The sequence below is a fragment of the Empidonax traillii genome, unplaced genomic scaffold (genome assembly GCF_003031625.1).
Source record: "Empidonax traillii isolate 1590-97213 ecotype Southwest subspecies unplaced genomic scaffold, ASM303162v1 scaffold1531:size105035, whole genome shotgun sequence".
Taxonomy (NCBI): Eukaryota; Metazoa; Chordata; class Aves; order Passeriformes; family Tyrannidae; genus Empidonax; species Empidonax traillii.
In genome coordinates, this window is record NW_020956724.1 from 63,812 (window position 1) to 84,115 (window position 20,304).

General features: G+C 65.0%; 4 protein-coding genes across 4 annotated transcripts in view; 2 read left to right on the forward strand and 2 right to left on the reverse strand.

The window, feature by feature from the left end:
- Window positions 1-2,081, forward strand: part of SIPA1 (signal-induced proliferation-associated 1) — an 8,606-nt gene extending 6,525 nt beyond the window's left edge. The window contains exons 10-15 of the mRNA XM_027907724.1: window positions 17-86; window positions 234-321; window positions 832-930; window positions 1,419-1,488; window positions 1,569-1,641; window positions 1,868-2,081. Of these exons, the coding sequence (XP_027763525.1) occupies window positions 17-86; window positions 234-321; window positions 832-930; window positions 1,419-1,488; window positions 1,569-1,641; window positions 1,868-2,062 (595 nt within the window). The 3' untranslated portion in view covers window positions 2,063-2,081. The remainder of the gene's footprint in view (window positions 1-16; window positions 87-233; window positions 322-831; window positions 931-1,418; window positions 1,489-1,568; window positions 1,642-1,867) is intronic.
- LOC114070361 (fermitin family homolog 3-like) lies at window positions 2,081-10,062 on the forward strand. Its single transcript, XM_027907718.1, has 15 exons — window positions 2,081-2,181; window positions 4,066-4,278; window positions 5,038-5,271; window positions 5,640-5,774; window positions 5,870-6,005; window positions 6,331-6,433; window positions 6,663-6,770; window positions 7,105-7,230; window positions 7,526-7,575; window positions 7,700-7,818; window positions 8,303-8,409; window positions 8,864-9,088; window positions 9,203-9,327; window positions 9,463-9,604; window positions 9,679-10,062. Exons 1-15 carry the CDS (start codon window positions 2,169-2,171, stop codon window positions 9,850-9,852), a joined length of 2,010 nt encoding a protein of 669 aa, XP_027763519.1. The 5' UTR covers window positions 2,081-2,168; the 3' UTR covers window positions 9,853-10,062.
- A 401-nt stretch (window positions 10,063-10,463) lies between these two features.
- STIP1 (stress induced phosphoprotein 1) lies at window positions 10,464-16,031 on the reverse strand. Its single transcript, XM_027907726.1, has 14 exons — window positions 15,913-16,031; window positions 14,977-15,186; window positions 14,643-14,784; window positions 14,226-14,367; window positions 13,483-13,645; window positions 12,765-12,891; window positions 12,581-12,683; window positions 12,382-12,502; window positions 12,213-12,309; window positions 12,006-12,130; window positions 11,807-11,843; window positions 11,492-11,595; window positions 10,993-11,165; window positions 10,464-10,635 (listed from the first exon to the last, which is right to left on the reverse strand). The coding sequence occupies exons 1-14, from the start codon at window positions 16,000-16,002 to the stop codon at window positions 10,563-10,565; spliced, it is 1,707 nt and encodes a 568-aa protein (XP_027763527.1). The 5' UTR covers window positions 16,003-16,031; the 3' UTR covers window positions 10,464-10,562.
- A 277-nt stretch (window positions 16,032-16,308) lies between these two features.
- LOC114070367 (leucine-rich repeat transmembrane protein FLRT1-like) lies at window positions 16,309-19,060 on the reverse strand. The gene is made up of 2 exons (XM_027907725.1): window positions 17,475-19,060; window positions 16,309-16,432 (listed from the first exon to the last, which is right to left on the reverse strand). Exons 1-2 carry the CDS (start codon window positions 19,058-19,060, stop codon window positions 16,309-16,311), a joined length of 1,710 nt encoding a protein of 569 aa, XP_027763526.1.
- Window positions 19,061-20,304: the final 1,244 nt, after the last annotated feature.

Below are 20,304 nucleotides of genomic sequence, written 5' to 3' on the forward strand. Positions count from 1 at the left end.
CCCCCTGACTCCCCAGGCCCCCCCTGGCTGACTCCACGCCTGACCTGTTGCTGCCACACCACAGCCCCCTCCAGTCCGGTGACCCGGTGAGTCCCTTTGTCCCACTGCGTTCCCCTCTGTCCCCCACGTTCCCATGACGCTGCTGACCTTACCATGTCCCCTGTCCCCCCATGCGTGCCCCTGTGTGCCCTTCCCAGTGTCCCTGTGCCCCTGCTGACTCTCCCTGTCCCCAGGGTCCCTCTCTGGATGCTGGTGGTCCTGTGGCCCCCCACGAGCCCAACCTCCCCCTGAGCCCCTCGCTGCGGCACTCCCTGGGCAGGCGTGAGTGGCCTGGACCCCTGTGTTCCCCGTGTCCCTCCCTTCTTTCACCCCATGTCCCCTTCTGTGTCCCCCCTCCATCCCCCATCCCATGTCCCCTGGGGATGTCCCTGGCCCACTGGGGGGAGTGTCCCCCATCACATGTCCCATGTCTCATATCCTACGGGGGTGACCCCTGCCCCCTGAGGGCCCCCCATCTCCTTGAGGTATCCCCAGCCCAGGTCCCCTTCACCTGGGGGTGTCCCCATCCCCTGGGGTGTCTCCCCTCATCCTCATACCCTTGTCCATATAGTTGTCCCCTGAGACTGTACCCTATCCCGTGGAGGGGGGTACCCTGGGGGTCGTCCCCCCACCACTTGGGTGCCCTTGTCCTCTGGGTGTCCCTATCCCATGGGGGGTGTCCCTCTCCCATGCCCCCTGTGCTAGGGGGTTGTCCTGTGGGGTTGTCCCCCATCCTCTGGAGAGGTCCCCTCCAGTTCCCTTGGTGTCCCCCACTGTTGCCCCCCCCACCAGTGCTGTCGGGGTCTGGGGAACCCCAGGAGGAGGAGTGGGAGCTCATCGCCCGCCTGGCCACGGCCTGCAGTGGGGTTCTGGAGGCTATCGCTCAGGGGGGTGAGGGGGCCCAGGGGCCTTTGGGGGGGCTTTGGAAGGGCTGAGGGAATCCTGCAGACAATTGCCTGGGAGGAGAGAGGGGGGTTTGGGGAGGCTGGAGGGTCCTGGAAGCCGTTTCTTGGGGGTTGAGCGTTGTTTTGGATGGGAGGCAGATCTGAGGGAGCTTTTGGGGGTGGGGGGCTGAGAGGGTGAGGGGGCCTAGGGGGACAAGGGGAGAGGCTTGGGGGGCTGGGGTGGATCTGGGGGCCTTTGGCAGATGGAGGGGATGGGGAGGTTAAGGTCAGTCTGTGGGGTTGGGGGGCCAAGAGGGTGAGGGGATCCTGGGGGACTGGGGGGAGCTGAGGGAGTTGGGGGGCTGGGGGTTGTGGGAATGGGAACGATCAGCAAGGGGGGATCTCAGTGGTTATGGGAATAGGGAGGGTCATGAAGGGGGAGGTCTCAGGGCCCTCCATGTAGGGGTCTTACATTCCCTCGCTTCCACCCGCCAGGGCATCAGCTCCGAGAGCCCCCCAACATCGGGATCCAGCAGAACCTGAACCCGGTGGCCCCTGAGGATGAGTATGAAGGGGGAGGCTGGGAGGAGTAGGGGGTTGGAGGGAGTCCCTTCAGGGTCCCATACCCCCTCGTACCCTCCCCAGGTCCCGAAGCCTCTCAGAGAAGGTGGCACAACTGGAGACGGCGCTGAAGCGGCTGCAGGAGGGTCTGCAGGAGGTGGGGGGCACTGGTGGGCACACTGGGAGGACATTGGGAGGACATTGGGAGGCACAGGTGGTGCTCAATGGGAACTGGGGGGGCGCCAGAGGGACACCACTGAAGAACTGGGGGGTAGTTGGGAACACTGGAGGAGGAATGGGGAGTACTGGGAGTCACTGGGGGGATAATGGGGGAGAACTGGGGGAATGCTGAGGAGGCTGACCTGTGGCTCTGTGTGGGGCAGGGCCACGAAGCACAGCAGCGGCTCCGGGCCGAGCTCCGGGGGCTCCGCCGCAGCACCCGGCGGCTGCAGCAGGGCCAGGAGGATGCGAACGCACGGCTGAGCCGGGTCACGCGGCTGCTGCACGCCCCCGGGGACCTTCCAAACCCTCTGACACCCCCCAACAGCCCCCGGGGGGGACCTCCTGACCTCCCCTGACATCCCCCAACTCCGCTTGAGACCCCCGAGGGAGACCCTCCGACTTCTGTGGGACTCCACAGGACTCTGGGACTGCAGCAGCCCCTTGGCATGGGGGCTCCTGCACATGGCATGGTCAGGTGGGCACAGTCACCCCGGGCACACTCACCTGGGCACTCACCATGAACACGCTGCGCACAAGCTGTGCACACTCCCACCCTGGGCCCACTCACTGCAGTCACATGCCATGAACACGCCGTGCACACTCATGTCCTGCACACACCATCCTCATGCCACACACGCTCACAGCCATGCAGACCGATCCTATGGGTCCCCTGCACGCTCACACCTCCCTCACACTTGCCCGGCAAGTGCCAGTGATGCCCACTCCAGGCCGATGGTGTCCCTCCCACACACGCTCAGCACCCTTGCACACCCACCCTTTGCCACTTACCTCATACATGCTGGCAGTGCCCTCTTGTGCACAGCCCCCCTTGCACACTCACCCTGTGCACACTCACAGCTCACTGTCTGCCCCTACTAACTGTGAAACTGAAGCTGTGACTCCCTCCCATGTCCCCCCAATGTGACACTGGACCCTCCCTGTGTCCCTCCATGTGACACTGGACCCCCCCCCCCCCCCCCCTGTCTCCCTGTGTTTTCCCCAAGGAGACACTGGAAACCCCCCTAGAGGGGATGTGCTGGGACCACACCAACCTCTCCCCAACAATAAAATCCTTTGGCCTCGGCAGCCCCAGCCTGTGATTGGGAGGGGTGAAAGGGGGAGGGGGCTGCATCCCTAGAGACAGACAGGCCTACCCCCCCCATAGCCTGTCCCTCCCAGTCTCCCCAGTATATCCAAGTATATCCCAGTCCCTCCTAGTGTCCTCCAATCCCCTCCCAGTGCCCCCATAGAAGGCCATAGGCTCCTCCCAGTCCCTTCCAGTGCTTCCCATTCCCTCCCAGTCTTCCCCAGAACCTGTCAGTTCACTCCAGTCCCTCCCAGTCCACTGCTATCACTTCCCAGCCCATCCCAGTCCATTCCTAACTCCTCCCAGTCCCTCTCAGCCCTTCTTAGTACACTGAGAGTCAGTCACAGCCTTTCCAGGACCGCCGGGACGTTCCCAGTACCATGGCAAGGGCTCAGCCTGTTCCCCCGGGGTGGATCCTCTCCCCACTTCCCGTCCCGGTTCCTCAGAGCCGAGAAGGGTTTGGGGGAAGCCGCGGGTGGGGGAGGCCCTCAGCCGTCTTGCTCCGCCGGTCCCGGTTTTCCAGCCATGCTGGTGGGGCCCCACTGTCAGACCCCCATTCCGGTCCAACATTCCCTTTAGTGATTCCTCGTATTCCGAGCTCAGCTCTGGCCCCTCTGCCTCAGCCTTCCAGACCCCGGGAAGTGTCCTTGGCTCTTCCTGGGATTCCCAGTCCCGCTCTGGCTGCCCCTGCCCCATTCCCTGCCCATTCCTGCCCCATTCCATGTCCCATTCCCTGCCTCCTTCCTGCTCCATTCCCTGCCTCATTCCTGCCCCACTCCTATCTCATTCTCTGCTTATTCCTGCCTCATTCTCTGCTTCATGTCCTGCACTCCATGTAGAGGCTGGAGAGTTCTGCCAGCTCCATCCCCTTCCCAGAGATCCTGTGGAGTGACCCCGGGAAGAGCCAGACCCCCACCTCATGAGAACACCGTGTCCTGGGAGTATACGAGGGGGATGACTTTGAGGGGTTCCCAGGTCCTGTCCCAGCTGGGGGGAGAGTAGAGGGATGGAGCATGGGGGGATGGGAGGACAGGGATATCCCCACGTGAGGGACCCTGGTGTTCTGGCCCTGTGGCCCTGGTGGGTATCATGGCGGGGGGGGCACCCCAACGTCCGGGACCCATGGCTCCTCCCCATCACAACTTCCTCTATGGTGGGTGGGGATGGTGTTGGGTGAACCCGAGTGTCCAGGGTGCTGTGGGGAAGGACGTGGGCTGGGACGTGGGGCAGGAACATTCTGGACACCATTAGGAAGGGACGGAGGGATGGCAGGGCTGAAGACAGCAAGTGGGGAGGACATTGATGGCTCCTTCGAGCTGCAGGTGGAGGTGGAGGAGGGAGATGCCATGGGGCAAGGAGATGCCGTGGGGCAAGGAGATGCCATGGGGCAGCCCAGCCCCCCGGCAGCCCTCCGCATCCTTCCCCTCCGTGTCACCGGGGACCTGCACATCGGTGGCCTCATGCGCCTCATCGTGGAGACCATTGGTGAGTGACCTGTAGCCCTGACTCCCAGCCAGACCCATAGCCGGGATCCACAGCCCTGATCCCCAGTTGTGCCCCACAGTGGTGGGGGGCCAGACCCCGGTGTCCAGGCTCCACAGCTCCAGGCCCCATATGAAAGGGCTGTAGGGGCATCCAGCCCCCCTGAAGTGTCATGTGGTTGAGAGAGGGGACTGGGGGAGAATCCGGTCTGGGGATACCAAGCCCTTATCGAGGGGTCCCAGAGTCCCCCCACTTCCAGGTTCCCCTCCCCAGGTCCTTCCTGGCCAGGGTGATAAGGGATTCATGGGCTATAAATAGGTCCAAGGGTGGCTCCCCCCCCGGGACCTACAGCCTCTGAGCCCCCCCGATGGGGTTTGGGGGTACAGTGGGACCCCTATAGACCTCACAGAACTCCACAATTCCCCCATAACCCCTATTTAGCGACCCCTAACCCCACCCCAGTTCCTCACAGCCCCCCACAGCATCCCTATAGTTCCTCATAGCTCCCAACAGCCTCCCACATCCTCCATTAGAGCCCTCCATTATAGGCCCCATTATAGCCCTCCATTAGGGCCCCATTATAGGCCCCCTGTAGCCCCCCCGATGTGGTTTGGGGGTACAGCAGAACCTCCAATAGACCCCTTTAGCACCCTCTGACCCTATTTCAGCCCCTCGTGGCCATCCCCCTGCCATGGCACCTTACCGCCCCCTCCCAGCCCCCTCATGCCCACCCCCAGCCTCCCCTGACGCCCTTTTCCTCAGGGGAGGCCCGGGACTGGTCGGACCACGCGCTGTGGTGGGTGCAGCAGCGGCGGTGGCTGCTGCCCCCCGGGCCCCCCCTGGATGCGCTGGGTGTCGGGGCAGGCTCCCGGCTCCGCTTTGTCCCCCGACACCGCCCGCTGCGACTACGGCTCCCGGGGGGACGTGTCCTGCGGCTGCACCTCAACTTCGCCAGGACCCCCGGGCGGGCAGTGGCGCGGATCTGCAGTTTGCTCGGTGCGTCGAGGGGTCCGGGAGCGCTGGGGAGGGGCTGGGGGGAAACTGGGGGGGGGGGGGGGGGGGGGGGGGGGGGGGGGGGGGGGGGGGGGGGGGGGGGGGGGGGGGGGGGGGGGGGGGGGTGTCATTGGAGGGGTTTGAGGGGTGATTAGGGTGTCTGGGGCGGCTTTTGGTGGTCTAGGAGGGCCAGAGTGCTCTGGACAACGATGGAGTGGGGTTGGGGAGGATGGAAGGGTCTGGGGGGTCCCGGGAGGATCTCAGGGGGGAACTAAGGCGTGTCGAGGGGTCTCGGGGAGTCCCGGAGGGCACTGAGGGGTTCCGAGAAGGTGCTGGAGGTCCCACTGTGCGCGGGGTGGGGGGGCTCGCAGGGATCCGACACCCCGAGGAACTTTCGCTGCTGCGCCCAGAAGAGGAGGTGGCGAGGGAGGGGCGGGGGCGGAAGGGTCGCGCCCCCGCCCAGGCCCCCCCCGACCTGGACCTGACGCACCTGCGGCCGAGGGCAGGTGAGCGGAGGCGGGGGAACGGTGGGAGACCATGGGGGCCTGGATCCCCCCGTGTCCTTCGCACCTTCCCCGACCTCATCTCTCCCTCCACCCAGATGAGGCCTCTCCCCCTGTACTGCCTCCTGAGCAGCTCCGGGCCCTCGTGACCCCCGGGGGGGTAAGGGACCCGCCCACGCTCCCCCGCAGCCCCCGCGGGAACCCCCTCGTGCGGCTCGCGCAGCTGCACGCGCGGTAAGGCTCGGAGCCGCGGGCGTGGTGCCTGTCTGCTGGGCGGGGCTTAAGCGGGCGGGACTCGCTGGATGGGGCGGAGTTAGATGTGTGGGCGTGGCTCAAGGCGGGGATCGGGACGGGGGTGGGGATTGTTGGGCGGGGCGGGAGACGAGGCTTAGGGTGGGTGGGGACGGGACACGACTTGCTGGGGCGGAGCTTGTTGGGGGTGGGGTTTGCTCGGGTGTGGTTGGGCGGGGGTTGCGGGCGGAGCTCAGATCTAGGCGGGGTCTATAGGCGGGGCCGAACGCGCAGGATCCTCTGCACACCCTCCCCGCTTCTCCCGCAGGTGGCTGGACACCTCGAGGTCCCTGATGGAACAGGACGTGGTGGACGATGAGGAGCTGCTGCTGCGCTTCAAGTACCCCTGTGCCATGGGGCTGGATCCCCAGGTACTCTCGAATTCCCCCCTGGTGATCCCCAAAACCCCACAGGGACCTCCAACCCTCCCATGTCACTGCCCAAATACCCCTCAGAAGGGGGTTAGGGAGTCCCTCTGGGTCCCTGCTGGGGTTTTGGAGGTCCCTGATGGGTACCCAGTGTGGGTGGGTTTGGGGATCCTTGGGGGTCAAACCCACCCCTGGGTGCCCCTGCCATGCCCCAACACTGTGACCCCCCTAGGAGGGCGGGCTGCGCATTGTGCTGCTGCATGAAGAGGCACGCAGGGCCCTCCTGGCCGAGGAGATTGACTGCACCGAGGAGGAGATGCTGCTCTTTGCTGCCCTCCAGGTACCCCAAAACACCCCTGGACGCTCGGGCACACCCCCACTGAACCCCCCTACCCTGAATCTCTGGGACCCTTCCCAAAACCCCTGTACCCCAAAATCCAGCCCAGATTCCCTGGGACCCCTTGGAATGCCCAAGAATCCTCCAGACTCCTCGAAACCTTCCTAGACATCCCTGAGCCTCAAACACCCCTGGACCCCCCAGTCCTCCCTTGACCCCCACCTTGACCCCTCTGAGACCCCCCTTAATTTTCCTGACACTTGCTAGCTCCCTTGACCCCTCTGTGGCCCCTTCCCAATTTTCCTGACCCCTTCCATGACCCCTCTCCACCCCCCAGTACCAGATAGATGGGGCAGAGGGGGTTGATGGGGACCCGGAGGGCCCTCTCGAGCCCCAGGACCTGGACACAGCCCTGGACAAACTGGAGCTGAGCCTGGGGGGGCAAGGAACCGCCATCCTGCCGGTGAGACTAGGGGCACTGGGAGGCACAGGGCAGGGGGTACTGGGGGCACTGGGAGGTATTGGGGGGCGTTTGGGGAGGACTAAGGGGCACTGGGAGGGACTGGGAGGGGATTGGAGAGACTGGGGAGCACTGGGACATATATGGAAGGCCCTGAGGAGCACTGGGTGATACTGGGGCCCTCTTCTGGCCACACTGGGGGGGTACTGTGAGGCGGGGAGGGGTAAGACCTGTTTGGGGCTGGGATGGGGGGCACTAGGAGTCAGTGGGGGTCACTGAGGTCTGGGGGAGTCCTCAGGAGGAGCTCGGAACTGCCCCTGAGCTGGTGGAGAAGCTGGAGATCTACAGGTACCTCCAGAACCCCCAAACACCTTTCCTAACCTCAAAATTGGGGTTCCCCGAGGCCCTCATCCTGGCCATTCTGGGGGTCCCTCTTAACCCCCCCCAACCCCCAAACTCGGGATACCCCCAGGTCCTTCCGCTGGCCATTCTGGGGGTCCCGACCTGCCTGGGCCGTGCTCTCTGGGTCATCACTGTCACTCCAGAGCCTCCCAGGATCGGGGGAGGGCTCACAGCAGCTCAACCTCCATGGTGAGACCTCAAAATCCTCCAGGGCCCCCAGACTCCCTCTGGCACTCACAAATCACCCTGAGACCTTTCCACAAGAAGCGCCCCCCCGACCCCCAAATCCCCTGGGACCTCCCCATTCCTCCCTCATGGGATTCCTAAGACTCTTCTGGGACCACCTCTCAGGACTTCCAGTTTCCCCTCTAGACCTTCCTGGAACAAGGGCAACTGCCCTCCTGGGTTCCCCCAGGGCCCCCAAATACCCCCTCAGGAACCCCTATCTCCTTCTGGGACCCCACTAGGACTCCCAAATTCTGCCCCAGAGCCCCTGGAACACCCCCAGCTCCCCTTCTGAGTTGCCCACATACCCTTTGGAAACACCCCGATCTCCCCCCAGGACCCCTCTGGGTCCCCCTTAGAGTCCCAAAGCCTCCCCAGCCCCCTCTAGGATGCCCCCAACTCCCCTTCTGGGCTGCCCCCAGGCCCACCTAACCCCTCCACCTCCCAGGCTGTGAGGTGACCCCTGACGTGGATTTGAGGGCGCAAAAGTTTTGCATCAAACTGCGTGTGCCGACGCCGGAGGGGATGAGCGAGACCCTCCTACGCTGCCGTGATGTGGGTGGGGAGGGAGGATAGGGGTGGTGGGGGGTACTGAGGGCTCTAGGAGACCACAGGGACTATGGGAGGGCCCCACTGGGAAGCGGGAGGAACGGAACATGGGAGTTCGGGGAGTCCTGGAGTATTTGAGGGGTCCCCAGGGGCAGCTGGGGGGGCTGTCTCATGGTAATTTGAGGGTTCTTGGGGGCTCAGGGTGGGGGAGGGTTAGAGGGGTCCCGGGGTTTTGGTGGAGGGAGATCTCAGAGGGACTCTTGGGGGGGGTGGTATAGGAGGTTTCAGGGGTATTTTTTTGCATTCTCAGGGTTCTGATGAGTCCCGAGGGGGGTTTGGGAGTCCTGGGGGGCTCAAGGGGTCCTGGAGGAGTTCTGGGGGGTTTGAGGGGTCCTGGGAGAGTTCTGTGGGGATCTTTGAGGAGTCTTAGGGAGCTGGTGTGACACTCCCGCCCCCCCAGGCCCCCCAGTATGCCCGTTGGGTCGCCGGGTGCCGCTTGGCCTCGCGTGGGGGGTCCCTGTCAGCCACATCACTCAGGGCAGAGGCTCAGGGGGTCCTGGAGGTCCTAGGGGTCCAGCCAGGGAGGGAAGACGCCACTGTGCCTCCCTGGGCCCTCTCACGCCCACCCCCAGACCCGCAGCAGTTGCTGCCTCACCGCTTCCAGCGCAAGTTCAAGGCGAAGCAGGTACTGGGCCCCCGCATCCTTGTAAAGCCCCCTGCTGTTCCCCCAGTCCATGGGGCACCCCCAAGTCCCCCCCCCACTCTGCCCTCCCTCACAATGCCCCCCCCCTCTTCCCAGCTCACCCGCCGGCTGCTGGAGGTTCTGCACCGTGTGGGGACACTGACCCCAGGCCAGGCCCGGCTGCGCTTCGTGGAGGCCTGGAGGGCCCTGCCGGGGTTCGGGCTGGGGCACTTCATGGTGAGGTACTGGGGGCACTGGGAGGTGGGGGCTGACACACTTTGAGGTACTGTACACTGGGAGCACTGCTCAGGATTGGGGCAGTACTGGGGAGGCCCAGAAGTTCCAGTGGTCCCAGGTGTTTCTGGGGGGTCTCACAGGTTCCAGGGTGCCGGGCGTGATGAGATTTTGGCTGTGGGCCCCTCACAGCTGCTCCGGATCAATCCTAGTTCTGGTGCCATTACCCGCAGCTGGAGGCACAGCGACCTGCGCCAGTGGGATGTCAACTGGGACAGCCAGCAGGTACCAGGGACTGGAGGGGAGCGGGAAGCACTAGAAGTGGATTGGTTCTCACCCCCATCCCCTTTTCCCCCCAGGTGCGGCTGTGTCTGACTGGGGACGTGACGCTGGGGCTGCGGGTGCTCTCGGCAGCCCCTCGGGTGCTGCACCAGTTCCTGGGAGGGTCTCTGGCACTAGGGGGGCAGCGGCCAGGGCAGCCCCCAGACCCCGATGTGCTGAGGCGGCTGATGGAAGGGGGGGACGACCCCTGATGCCCCAAGGCCCCGTGCAAAAGTGGCCTCAAGCAGATGCCCCCATCCCGCTGCTGGCACCAGCCTCAACTCCCCTCATCCCTGTTCCTTTCACAGCAGCATTTTTGCACCCTCCCTTCCTCCTCCTGCTGTGCAAGGCGCTCGTTCAAGGCTTGTGCAACACTGGTGTGATGGAGCTGAATGTACTCACTGTGCTCAATGGAATGGCGGTGTCTGTTGGGCCTCACAGGCAAGGGGGGTCACAAGGCTCGTGGCAGGGGCTCTCACTGTCCTTGTATGAAAGGTTTGGACCCCCCCCAATCCTCACGGAAGAGGGTCGCACCCTGTCCTCATGCGAGAAGGCCACAACTCTGAGTCCTCATACGAGGGGTCTGGACCCCCACAATCCTCAGAGACTCTCATCTCACTGTCCTTGTGCACCGGGATCCAAATGTCCCTCCTGGCCCCCCAAATAGCCCCAGGGCACCAACTTTCCTCCTGGCTGTTCCCCCATTTCTCCACTCATTTCCCACCCTCCAAGAGACCCCCAGCCCTCTCCCTTCCTCCTCAGCGCCCCAAGGCTGGGCCACTGCTCCGCTCTTTATTTGGGGTCACATCACCCCAGAACCAACACAGGATGGAGGGAGGGAGGGGCAGTGCCCCCTTACCCCCCTGGGGGGGGTCGAGGCATCCCCGGGGGGGCCGTAGGGGGGTCCCCGGGGTTTGGGGGGTCACCGGATGGCAATGAGTCCCACATCCATCAGCTTTTGGATCTTCTGGGCGATGAGAGGGTTCTTGAGGTGCCTGGGGGGAAACCAGGAATCAGCATGGGCACAGAAGGGACCCAAGGATGGGTGGGGGAGGCCTGGGACCCCCCTTGGAACACTCCTCCACATCTTGGGGACACCCACTGACACCCCTCGGGATGTGCTGGGCAACTCCCCAGTAGCTCTGTGGGGACTCTGGGTGGCCTCACGGAGACTCAGTGAGCTGTGAGAGATGGGCAATGATACCCCATCACACCTTGGGGACCTCCAAGACGACCTCAGAGACAGCTGGGGATCCCCCCAACTGCAGGGGCCTCTGTGTGGGCCCCTTCAAGGCTCAGTGACCACTGCAGGGTGGCTGTTAACATCCCAGAACAATTCCCTGGGGACTCACTCGCTGAGGGCCTGGGGGTCCTTCTGCATCTGCTCGAGGATGAGGCGCATGGCCGGGTCCCCCATGATTTGCTGCACCTCAGGGTCAGCAAGTGCCCGGCGCCGCAGCTCCTCAGGGGGCTCTGAGCGCTGCTGCTGCGCCCGCAGACACCGCCGCTGCCCCTCTGCTGCCTCCTGGGGGACACAGGGAGGATTGTGGGGGGTCACTGGGATGTTGTAACCCCAGGCAATGCCACTGACTGCCCCTCCACTGCCTCCTGGGGGCGACAGGGATCACAGTGGGGGCACAGGAGTCAGGAGTGGTCACAGGGGATGCTGCACCCCCAGGTACTGCCACTGCCACTGGGCTGCCTCCTGGGGATTACAGGGGGCTGGGGAGTCATGGAGGTCACAAGTTGCTTGTCCTCTCAGGCCCTGCAGTGCCACTGGGGGTCCTGGGTAAGCAGGGGCACACAGGAGGTCACAGGGGTCAGCAGGGGTTCAGGGGGTCACAGGCTAACCTTGCAAGTGGGGTCAAGGTCCAGGGCACGCTGATAAACCTCCATGGCCTTGGTGTAGTCACGCATGGCCTCGAGCGCCGCTGCCTTCCGCGTGTAGCCCTTGACTGGGTGGGGGGATGCACAAAGGTACAGGTGAGAGAAGAACACATGCGTACAGGTGAGAGGTGGACATACGTGGGTACAGGTGAAGGCAGACAGAGGTACAGGTGAAGCAAAGACAAAGCAATACAGTTACAGTTAGGGATAACTGAAGGCAAAGGAAAGAAAGGGCAGGGCCTAGCCCCTCCAGCACTCCCCCCTGTGTCCCCCACTCACTGAAGGTGGGCTCCAGGCGGATGCACTCCTCACAGTCCTGTAGGAAAAAGAAGGTTCAGGGCCATCTCAAGAGCCCCAAACTGACCCCCATATGCTCAGAACAGCGCCATGCTCTCAGACCAGCCCCAAGATCCCTCCTACTGCCCCAGGCCAGCCTCCAGCCCCTCAATGCAGTGTTCAGACACCCCCAGCCCTGTACCTTGAGGGCAAGGGGGAACTCCAGCAGTTTGGTGTAGCAGGCGGCACGATTGCTGTAGAGCCGGGCCTCATTCGGGTTCCGCCGGATCGCCTCGCTGTAGTGCCGCATGGCCTGGGGGTAATCCCCTAAAACAGGACACCCCCTCACCTGTTGTCACCCCCCAAACACAGGGCGGGACCCCCTCAGCCCACCAGAGCCCCCCCCTACCTCGCTGGAAGCACTCGTTGCCCTTGTTCTTTTCCTCCAGTGCCAGATCAGGGTCAATGTAGGCCAAGCGTTCCTGCTCCTTGAGTATTTTCTCAGCCTGTGGCAGCAATTAGGGGGTTCAGGGGTGCCCAGGAGGGCTGCCCCCCTCTCCCTGCACCCCCCACGTCACCTGCTGACACTTCTTGAGCACATCGGGTGTGCGGTGCTCAGCCAGGGACTTGTTGTAGAAGTGGATGGCATCCTTGTACCGCTCCTCGCGCAGGTAGGAGTTCCCGATCCGTGCATATGCCCTGGAGGAAATGGGGTGTCAAGGGTCGATTTGGGGGAAACCAGTGAGGGCACCCCCCGTTCCAAACCTCCCGACTCACTTGGCGATCTGTCGGTAATCCTCCCGGTTCTCCCGGCCCAGCTCTATGGCGCGTTCACACAGTGCCCGGCACTGCTCGTAGTTGCCCATCTCGAAGTACACAGCTGTGTTTCGGGCCAGATTTGGAGGTTCAGGGGGGTTTTAGGGTTTTGGAGGTGCTCAGAGGGGACTGAGGGGTCACGCACCCGCCTGGTTGGTGACGTAGGTCATATTGGTGGGGTCTAGCTGCTCAGCTCGGGTGTAGTGTTCCAGCGCTGCCGGGAACTCCTTCCGCTTGTAGGCAGCATTGCCCAGCTCCTTCTCCTGCTGTGCCTGATGGAGGGGCATCACCCTAAAACTGGCTGGGACCCCCCAAACCCTAAAATCTGCTGCCCAGACCCCCAAAACCTGGCCAGCCCCCCCATCATGCAGCTCGTGCTCCCACTGAGACTGGCAGGGGGTGTCACCCCAGAAGTGGCTGTGACTCCCTCCTAAAACCCAAAACCTGCTCACTCGTCACCCAGCTTTCTTCTCGTGCTGTCCCTGATGGGGGAGGTCATGCCAAAACTGGTCGGGACCCCTTCAAAAGCTTGCTAGTTCCTCTATCATCCCACTGCTTCTCCTGCTGCACCTACTACAGGGAGATCACCCTAAAACTGGAAGGGAAACCTCAACCCCAAACTTGGCTGAGACCCTCCCTGAATCCCAACTCCTCCCCCAGCACCACAAAACCTGCTCCCAAATCCCCTAACCCTAACCCCAGCACCCAAAAACCTGCCCTACAGCCCCCCAGAACTCTCCTCAGCTGCCCCAAACCCGCCCACCCGCCTTGTCTATCGTGCTGCCCTTCAGGTATGCAGGGGAGTTGTGTGTCCTCAAAATACCTCCCTCCCCTCCTCACAGGTTTTGGGGACACCCCCTCACCTCCTGCTTGTTCTGGGGGAGCTCCTGGGGTGGGGGGGGCTGGGCAGGGGGCTGGGGGGGTGGGGGTGGCGGGGAGGGGGCCTCCTCCTCCTCCTCAGCCCCGCTCAGCTCCACCCCCAGCAGCACGCTCAGCGTCGTCATCACCCGGGGGTCCTGCAGCTTCCTGGTGGGAGGGGCAGGGGTGCGTGGGGAAGTGCCCCAAAATCCACACCCTGATATCCACCGGGGGGGCTGCATCCCATAATCTGCACCCCGACATCCCCCAAGGGGGCAGCACCCCAAAATCTGCACCCTGGCCCCCACCCTGGGGGTACTACACCTTCTGGGGGGGACAGGGGAACGTGGAAGGAGGTGTCCAGAAATCCACACCCTGACATACGGCAGGGGGGCAGCACGCACAAAAGCTGTACCCTGGCCCCCACCCAAGGGCCCTGCTACTTCCCTGAAGTCCCCAAAATCGGCTACACACCCCCAAGTCCCCCAAATTCAGCCCTACACCCCCGCCCCCCAGCCCTACCCCAAAGCCACCCAAACCCATTCCCATCCCTGCCCCAGTCCTCCAGAGCCCCCTCTCAGCCCACCCTGGCCCCCTGAGGCTCATTCCCAGCCCACTCTGGCCCCTTGAGGCCCATTCCCAGCCCACCCCGGCCTCCTGAGGCCCATTCCCAGCCCCCTGAGGCCCATTCCCAGCCCCCTGAGGCCCATTCCCAGCCCCCCGAGGCCTCCCGAGACCCGGTACTGACGCCCCAAGCTGCCCCGGGTCGCTGCGCAGCGTCTCCAGCAGTCGCCGGTACTCAGGGTCCCCCAGCAGTGCCCGCGTCCGGGGGTCCCCCTCGAGTCGTGCCAGCAGGTCAGGGGCACTGAAGGGGTTCAGCAGTTTCCGCTCTGAAATTAGGTCAGGGAAGGTCAGGGACCCTCATAGGGACTCCAAAAAACCTCCCTGGGATGCCCAGTCTCATTCTGAAAACCTGAAAAATTCCCCAGGGACCCCAAACCCCTCAGGGCCACCCAAAGCCTCTCACAGGGACCTGTAAGCAGCTTTCCCAGCAACTCCTCCAGTCCCTGCAGCCCCTCCAGCCCCTGTCACCCCCGCCTTTTTCAGGCCTAAACCCTCCAACCCCTCTCAGGCCAACCTCAGAGCCCTCCTGAGCCCCCCATACCCGCCAGCCGTGTCTCCACCCCACGCAGGCCCTGCAGCAGCTGCTCATTCCCGGGGTCCCGTGCCAGCCCCTCCTCATATGTGGCCTTGGCCTCCTCCAGGCGTTGCAGGAACTCCAGCGCTGCTGCTTTCCGTGAATACCCCTGGGAAAGGGGAGCAAAGAGGGACCCCGGGATCAGACATCTCCAGGGGAACCCTGACCCCTGCCACAGCAGAGACTCCTATGCCCCAGCATCAACGACTACCCCTGGGGGACAGGCAAGGGGGACTCCTACGGTCAGACCCTGTGGGGCACCTCCAGGGTCAGAGCTCCCAGGGCTCCACAGCCCCCCCACCTTGGCCCAGTCGGGGCGCAGCTCCAGCGTGCGGCAGGCGTCGGCCAGGGCACGGGTGTAGTCCCCGAGCCGCGCGTAGGCGGCCGAGCGGTTGCTGAACAGGACGTGGTTGTTGGGGTCCCGCGCGATGGCGGCCGAGTAGTGTCCCACGGCCGCCCCCACGTCCCCCGCCGCCAGCGCCCGGTTCCCCCGTTCCTTCAGCTCCTGAGCCTACGGAACACAGAGGGAAGGCACGGACCGCGGGAAATGGGAGATCGCAAGGAAGAAGAGAAAGGAGACGAGGAAGGAGAAAAGAAGGCCGTGAGGAAGAGCATGAAAGGGAGAGGAGGGCAGAAGAGCAGGCAGGAGAAAAGCAGCAAGATGAGAGGAAAACGAGGAGGATGAAAGGGTGAGGGAGGAGAAGAGGCGCGAGGAGAAAGAAAGGCCAGAGGACCAAGAGAGGAGGAGGAAGAAAAGTGAGTGAGGAACGTGGAAGGAGGAGGGAAAATACAGTACAAGTGGAGAGGGAGGAAGAAAAACAGAAGAATGTGAGGACAGAGCCGGGGCCCCGGGCCCCCAAACAACGCGAAACCGCCTTCCAGCCCCCTCCCCGCCACCTCAAGGACCCCGAAAAGCCCCTCACACTCCCGGTGCCCTCAGCTCCCCCTAGGCCCCGCTCGCCACCCTCTCGGGACACCCCAGGGACGCCTAAACAGTGCGAAACTGCTCCAAGCTCCTCCGAGCCCCACGATCCCTCTCGGAGCTCCCCGACCCCGGACGGGGCCTCCGATCCCCTCAGGGCCCTGCCCGCCCTCTCCAGGGCCCCTCGACCCTCATCAGGCCACCTCCCCAGGACCCCCCAGACCCAACCCCGGGACCCCCCGAGATGCCTCGAAGGTTCTCCCGCCTGCCTTCGGGACGCTCAGGACCCTCCGAACCCCCTCGTCCCCCCCAAACCTCCTCCATGGCCGCGACTCCTCCCGCACCGCTCCCGCGCCGCCCTCTGGAAGCTGCTAGAACCCCCCGGCTCCGCCCCCCACGTCCCATTGGCCGTCGGCCCCGCCCGCCCGCCCCCGCGCGCGCTCCAATTGGCCGCCGCCCGCACTTCCGCCTTTCCATTGGCCACCGGGGGAAACGGTGCCCGCCCCCTCCGGACCCGCCCCCGCCGGAAGCCTGCAGCGGGGCCCGCCCTCGCCCGCTCCCATTGGCCGCGACGCCCAGCGCCGGATGCCCATTGGCCGGTCCCCGCATTCCCTTCTGGAATTTTCCACTTCTCCATTGGCTGCGAGTGACGTCTATCATGGGGAAGGGGGATGGGCGGAGAAGGAAGTGCGCCCCCGGCGGCGCGGAGGTCTAGCTGACGAACGTGTCTCGGGGGAGGGGCGGGTCTTGCACAGGGGGCGGGGTCTTGCACACGTTCTCCCCCCCACCCTCCCGGAGGCCAAGGGGAATCACGTAGGTGGAGGCAAGGTGGTCCCTGGTGATGGGGAGGAGGGTGTTGAGTGACACATGTGTGACCTTGACAGGACCCAGGCATGATCCCCCTCCCCTGACATGACCCCCCCCAGCACCTGTGCAAGGCCTCATACCTCCCCAAAATTCCCATTGCTCATCTTACCCCAGGGGATCCCTGTGTCACCACCACCTCATTACCCTAAGTGACCCCATATGATCCTCCCCACACCATCCGCCTCCCTGTGAGACCCCTCGTGTGAACTCCCTCCGGGTGACAGCCTCCTACCCCATCCCATGGGAAAGAGGCGCTGGCAGGAAAAGGAGCCGCTGGGTTTATTTGGGGGTCAGGGTCCCCCTCGGCCCTTTTGGGTCGATTTTTCCTGATTTTGGTCCTTTTTCCCCAAATCCAACGGCAGGGGCAGGGGGAGGGGTGAAGGCACCTCGCGGGGGGAAGGGAGGGGGCAGAGACCTGGGGAGGGGCAGCAGGCGACCACCCTAACCCCGGGTCCCCTCTGCCCCCACCCTCCCAGGCTCTGTCCAGGCCTGGGGTCCTCCTGGAGGTCCTGCAGGGACTGAGGCTGTTGGGTCTGTCTCTGCCCCCAATCCCATTCCTGCACCAAATCTGCCATTTTTCCCCCAAAAAAGCTGCAGTGCCAAAAAAACACCTTAAAAAAGCCAAAATGCCCCGAAAGGGAAGTGGAGGAGGTGCAGGATGACCCCTCCCCTCAGCTCCCTGGCGGGTTCCCCCAAATGTCCTCAGAGCAGGGGCAAGTGGCCACAGCCCCAGGGGGATCCCCAACACATGGGGGTTTCCCAGGAGGAGGGGGCCTCCCCATCAGGACCCCCCACCCCCCTCACCCCCGCCATGGGGCACCTGCCCCCCCCGGTACCCCCGAGCGCTGGGGAGGGGCAGTGGGGGCGGCGGGGGTGGGTACACGGTACGTATTCCACCCTCATCAGGGGGCCGCAGGGGCCGCAGTGGCAGCCGCCCTGCTCTGCTCATTTTGGGGGGCGGGGGGGGTGCCCCCCCAAGCCCCCCCCTCCTCCTCCTCCTTCTCCACCACCCTCCCAGCACCCCCAGAATCACCCCAGCAGCCGCTGCTGCTGATGCCCCCAGAGCAGCAGCCGGGGGGAGCATGGTGGGGGTGTCCCCGGCCGGGGCACCAGGGGAGCCAGGAGGGGGGTCCCCGGCCCCAGCACGGGCCTGTGTGCAGAGTGGGGGGGCAGTAGGGGGCTCAAGGGCCGCGAGGCACACACGGTAGGGGGCACGGGGCTGCAGCGCCCGCACAACGTACTCCCCCCGCTCCCCCCGCACCAGCGTCTCGGTCACGGCACCCCCCCCAGGCCGCAGCCAGCTCAGCCGCAGGGATGCACCGGGAGGGGCCGGTGGCCACCGCACCCGCAGGGCCCCCCCTGGTGCTGCCTGCACCCACAGCCCAGGTGTGGCTGCAGCTCCTGGTGAGGTGGCCACAGCGCCATTTGAGGCCCCTGGGGACACGGCTGCAATGCCAGGGGAAGCCCCCCCAGCCCCCGCGGCAGGGGTCTCGCAGGCGTCCATCTCCCCCTGCAGCTCGCCCACCGGCAGCCCCCGCAGCCGCGCGGGTGCCTGGCACAGCAGCCCGCGCACCTCGAGGCGCGGCGGCGCGCGGCGGCGCAGCCAGTCCCGCAGCCAGGCCAGGTTGCAGCCACAGAACCAGGGGTTATTGCGCAGCCCCAGGTGGCTCAGGCTGCCCAGGTCATCAAAGAGTCCCCGAGGCAGCGTTGTCAGGTTGTTGTCCGACAGGTCCAGTCGCTCCAGTGCCCTCATCCGTGCCAGTGTGCCGGCCGGCACGTGGCTGATGGCATTGGCAGCCAGCGAGAGCCGGCGCAGCCGCGCACGGGGCAAGTTGGCCGGCGGGGCTGCAAGCGCGTTGCGGCCCAGGGAGAGCTCGCTCAGGTTGCCCAAGCGGCTGAAGGTGTCATCGGCCATGCGCTGGTTGGCCAGCAGGTTCCCGTCCAGCACCAGGCGCCGCAATGCCGGCAGCCCCTCGAAGGCGCGCAGCGGGATGGTGTGGATGCGGTTGTCGTCGAGGCGCAGCTCCTCCAGCGCTGGCGGCAGCCCGGCCGGCACGCTGCTTAGGTGGTTGCGCGAGAGGAAGAGGAGGCGCAGGCGGCGGTTCTCGGCGAAGGCATCCTCCTCAATGCCGGCTGCCGACACCGAGTTGTCATCCAGGTGTAGGCGCTCGAGCAGCGGCGCCCGCGCCAGCGCCCGCCGGCATAGCCCGCGCACGTTATTCTCCTGCAAGTGCAGCTCCCGCAGTGCCGGTGGCAGGTGTGCCGGCAGCTGCTCCAGAGCGTTGGCGTACAGGTAGAGCACGCGCAGGGCCGGCAGCCGACCCAGCCGCGCCGGGATCCCCGCGTCGCCGATCCGGTTGTTCTGCAGGAATAGGGTGGTGGCGCCGGGCGGGAGACCCTCGGGCACGGCTGTCAGCCCCCGGTCATTGCAGTAGACGCGGCCGCCGGCACAGCGACACACGGCGGGACAGGCTGCGACAGCCGCGATGGCGATGAGGACGACGGTGGTGACAGCGGTCAGGGGCGGGGATGGCCCCCCCCGTGGCGCCCAGGGTGGGGGAGGGAGGGGAAAGAGGGGAAGGAAAGGGGGGGCCATGGGTGTGTGGGGGTCCTGTGGGTTGGAGGGAGGTGTCAATACAGTGGGGTGGGGATACACCCTGGGGGACCTGGGTGCTGTGACCCAGCCCCATGCTGATCCCAAATATGGGACAGGTGCCCCTGCCTCAGCACCCCTCCATCATAGGGGGGCCCAGAATGCCCACCCTGATCCCATAGAAAGGGCAGGGACACCCCTCCCTCCCATTATAGGGCATCTCCTCAATAATATCTATAGTTTGCAGACCCCTTCAAGCCCATCCCCTGTAGGGGATTCCCTTGACCCCATATCCAGAGTAGGAACTCCCTAGGCCCCCATCATCATAGGGGGGCCCAGGCATCCAGGTATGGTGGGGTAGGGCCCTACCTGGGTCCACCTCGGTCCTCGTGCAATGGTCGTCCCTGTGCGACGGGTCCTCGTGCGGGGCCACGGCTACCGGTGCCAGTTCTCCATGGCCCCCCCGCCCCGCCGGGGGGGCCGCTTTCAGTGGGAAGGGAGTGTGAGCCAGGGGGTCCTCATGTGACAGCCCCCCTCGTGACAAACCCGCCAGGACCCAGGTGTCCAGGGCCCCCCCTCTCCCCCCCCCGGTGCCAATTACCAGCGTTGCTAACGAACACCCCCATCATTAGCAGCATCTCGTTAGGGGACACCCCTGGGACCCTCGTGCCCCAGGGCCCCCCTTGCATCAGCCCTGTCCTCGCACAAGGGGTCACATGACCTGTCCCGCAGGAGGGGACCCAGGTGATGCCCCTGCAATCAACACCTGTGTAAGCCTCAGATACCCCAGTCCTCCCTGGGGTCTGAGGGGGCTCGGAAGGGTCCTGGGGGCCCTGGGTGGTCCTATGGAAGTGGGGAGTCCCTCTCCTGAATGCCAGAGTCCTGTCCCCCTGGCTGGAGCATCCCTGGATACCAGGGGTTTAGATGGGAGGTTTTGGGGGTTTGAGGGTGGTGGTGGGAGGCACGGGGTCTCATGGAGGGAGGGGTCAGGCCCCCGGATGCCTAGGTCCCCCCCCCACCCGGTCTTTTCCTCCGGCTGGAGCATCCTCGGCTACCGGGAGGGTTTAGGGGGGCTCCGGTGGCCTGATGGGATTTGAGGAGGTTGGGGGAGATCTCATGGCGGCGGGGGGTCATGCCTGGGTGTCCCCCCCCTCTCCTGGATGCCTGGGCTCCTCCCCCTGGATGAAACATCCTTGGGAAGTCGGGGTGGGGGAGGGGGGAACCGCGTTTTGGGGGACTAGAGGTGT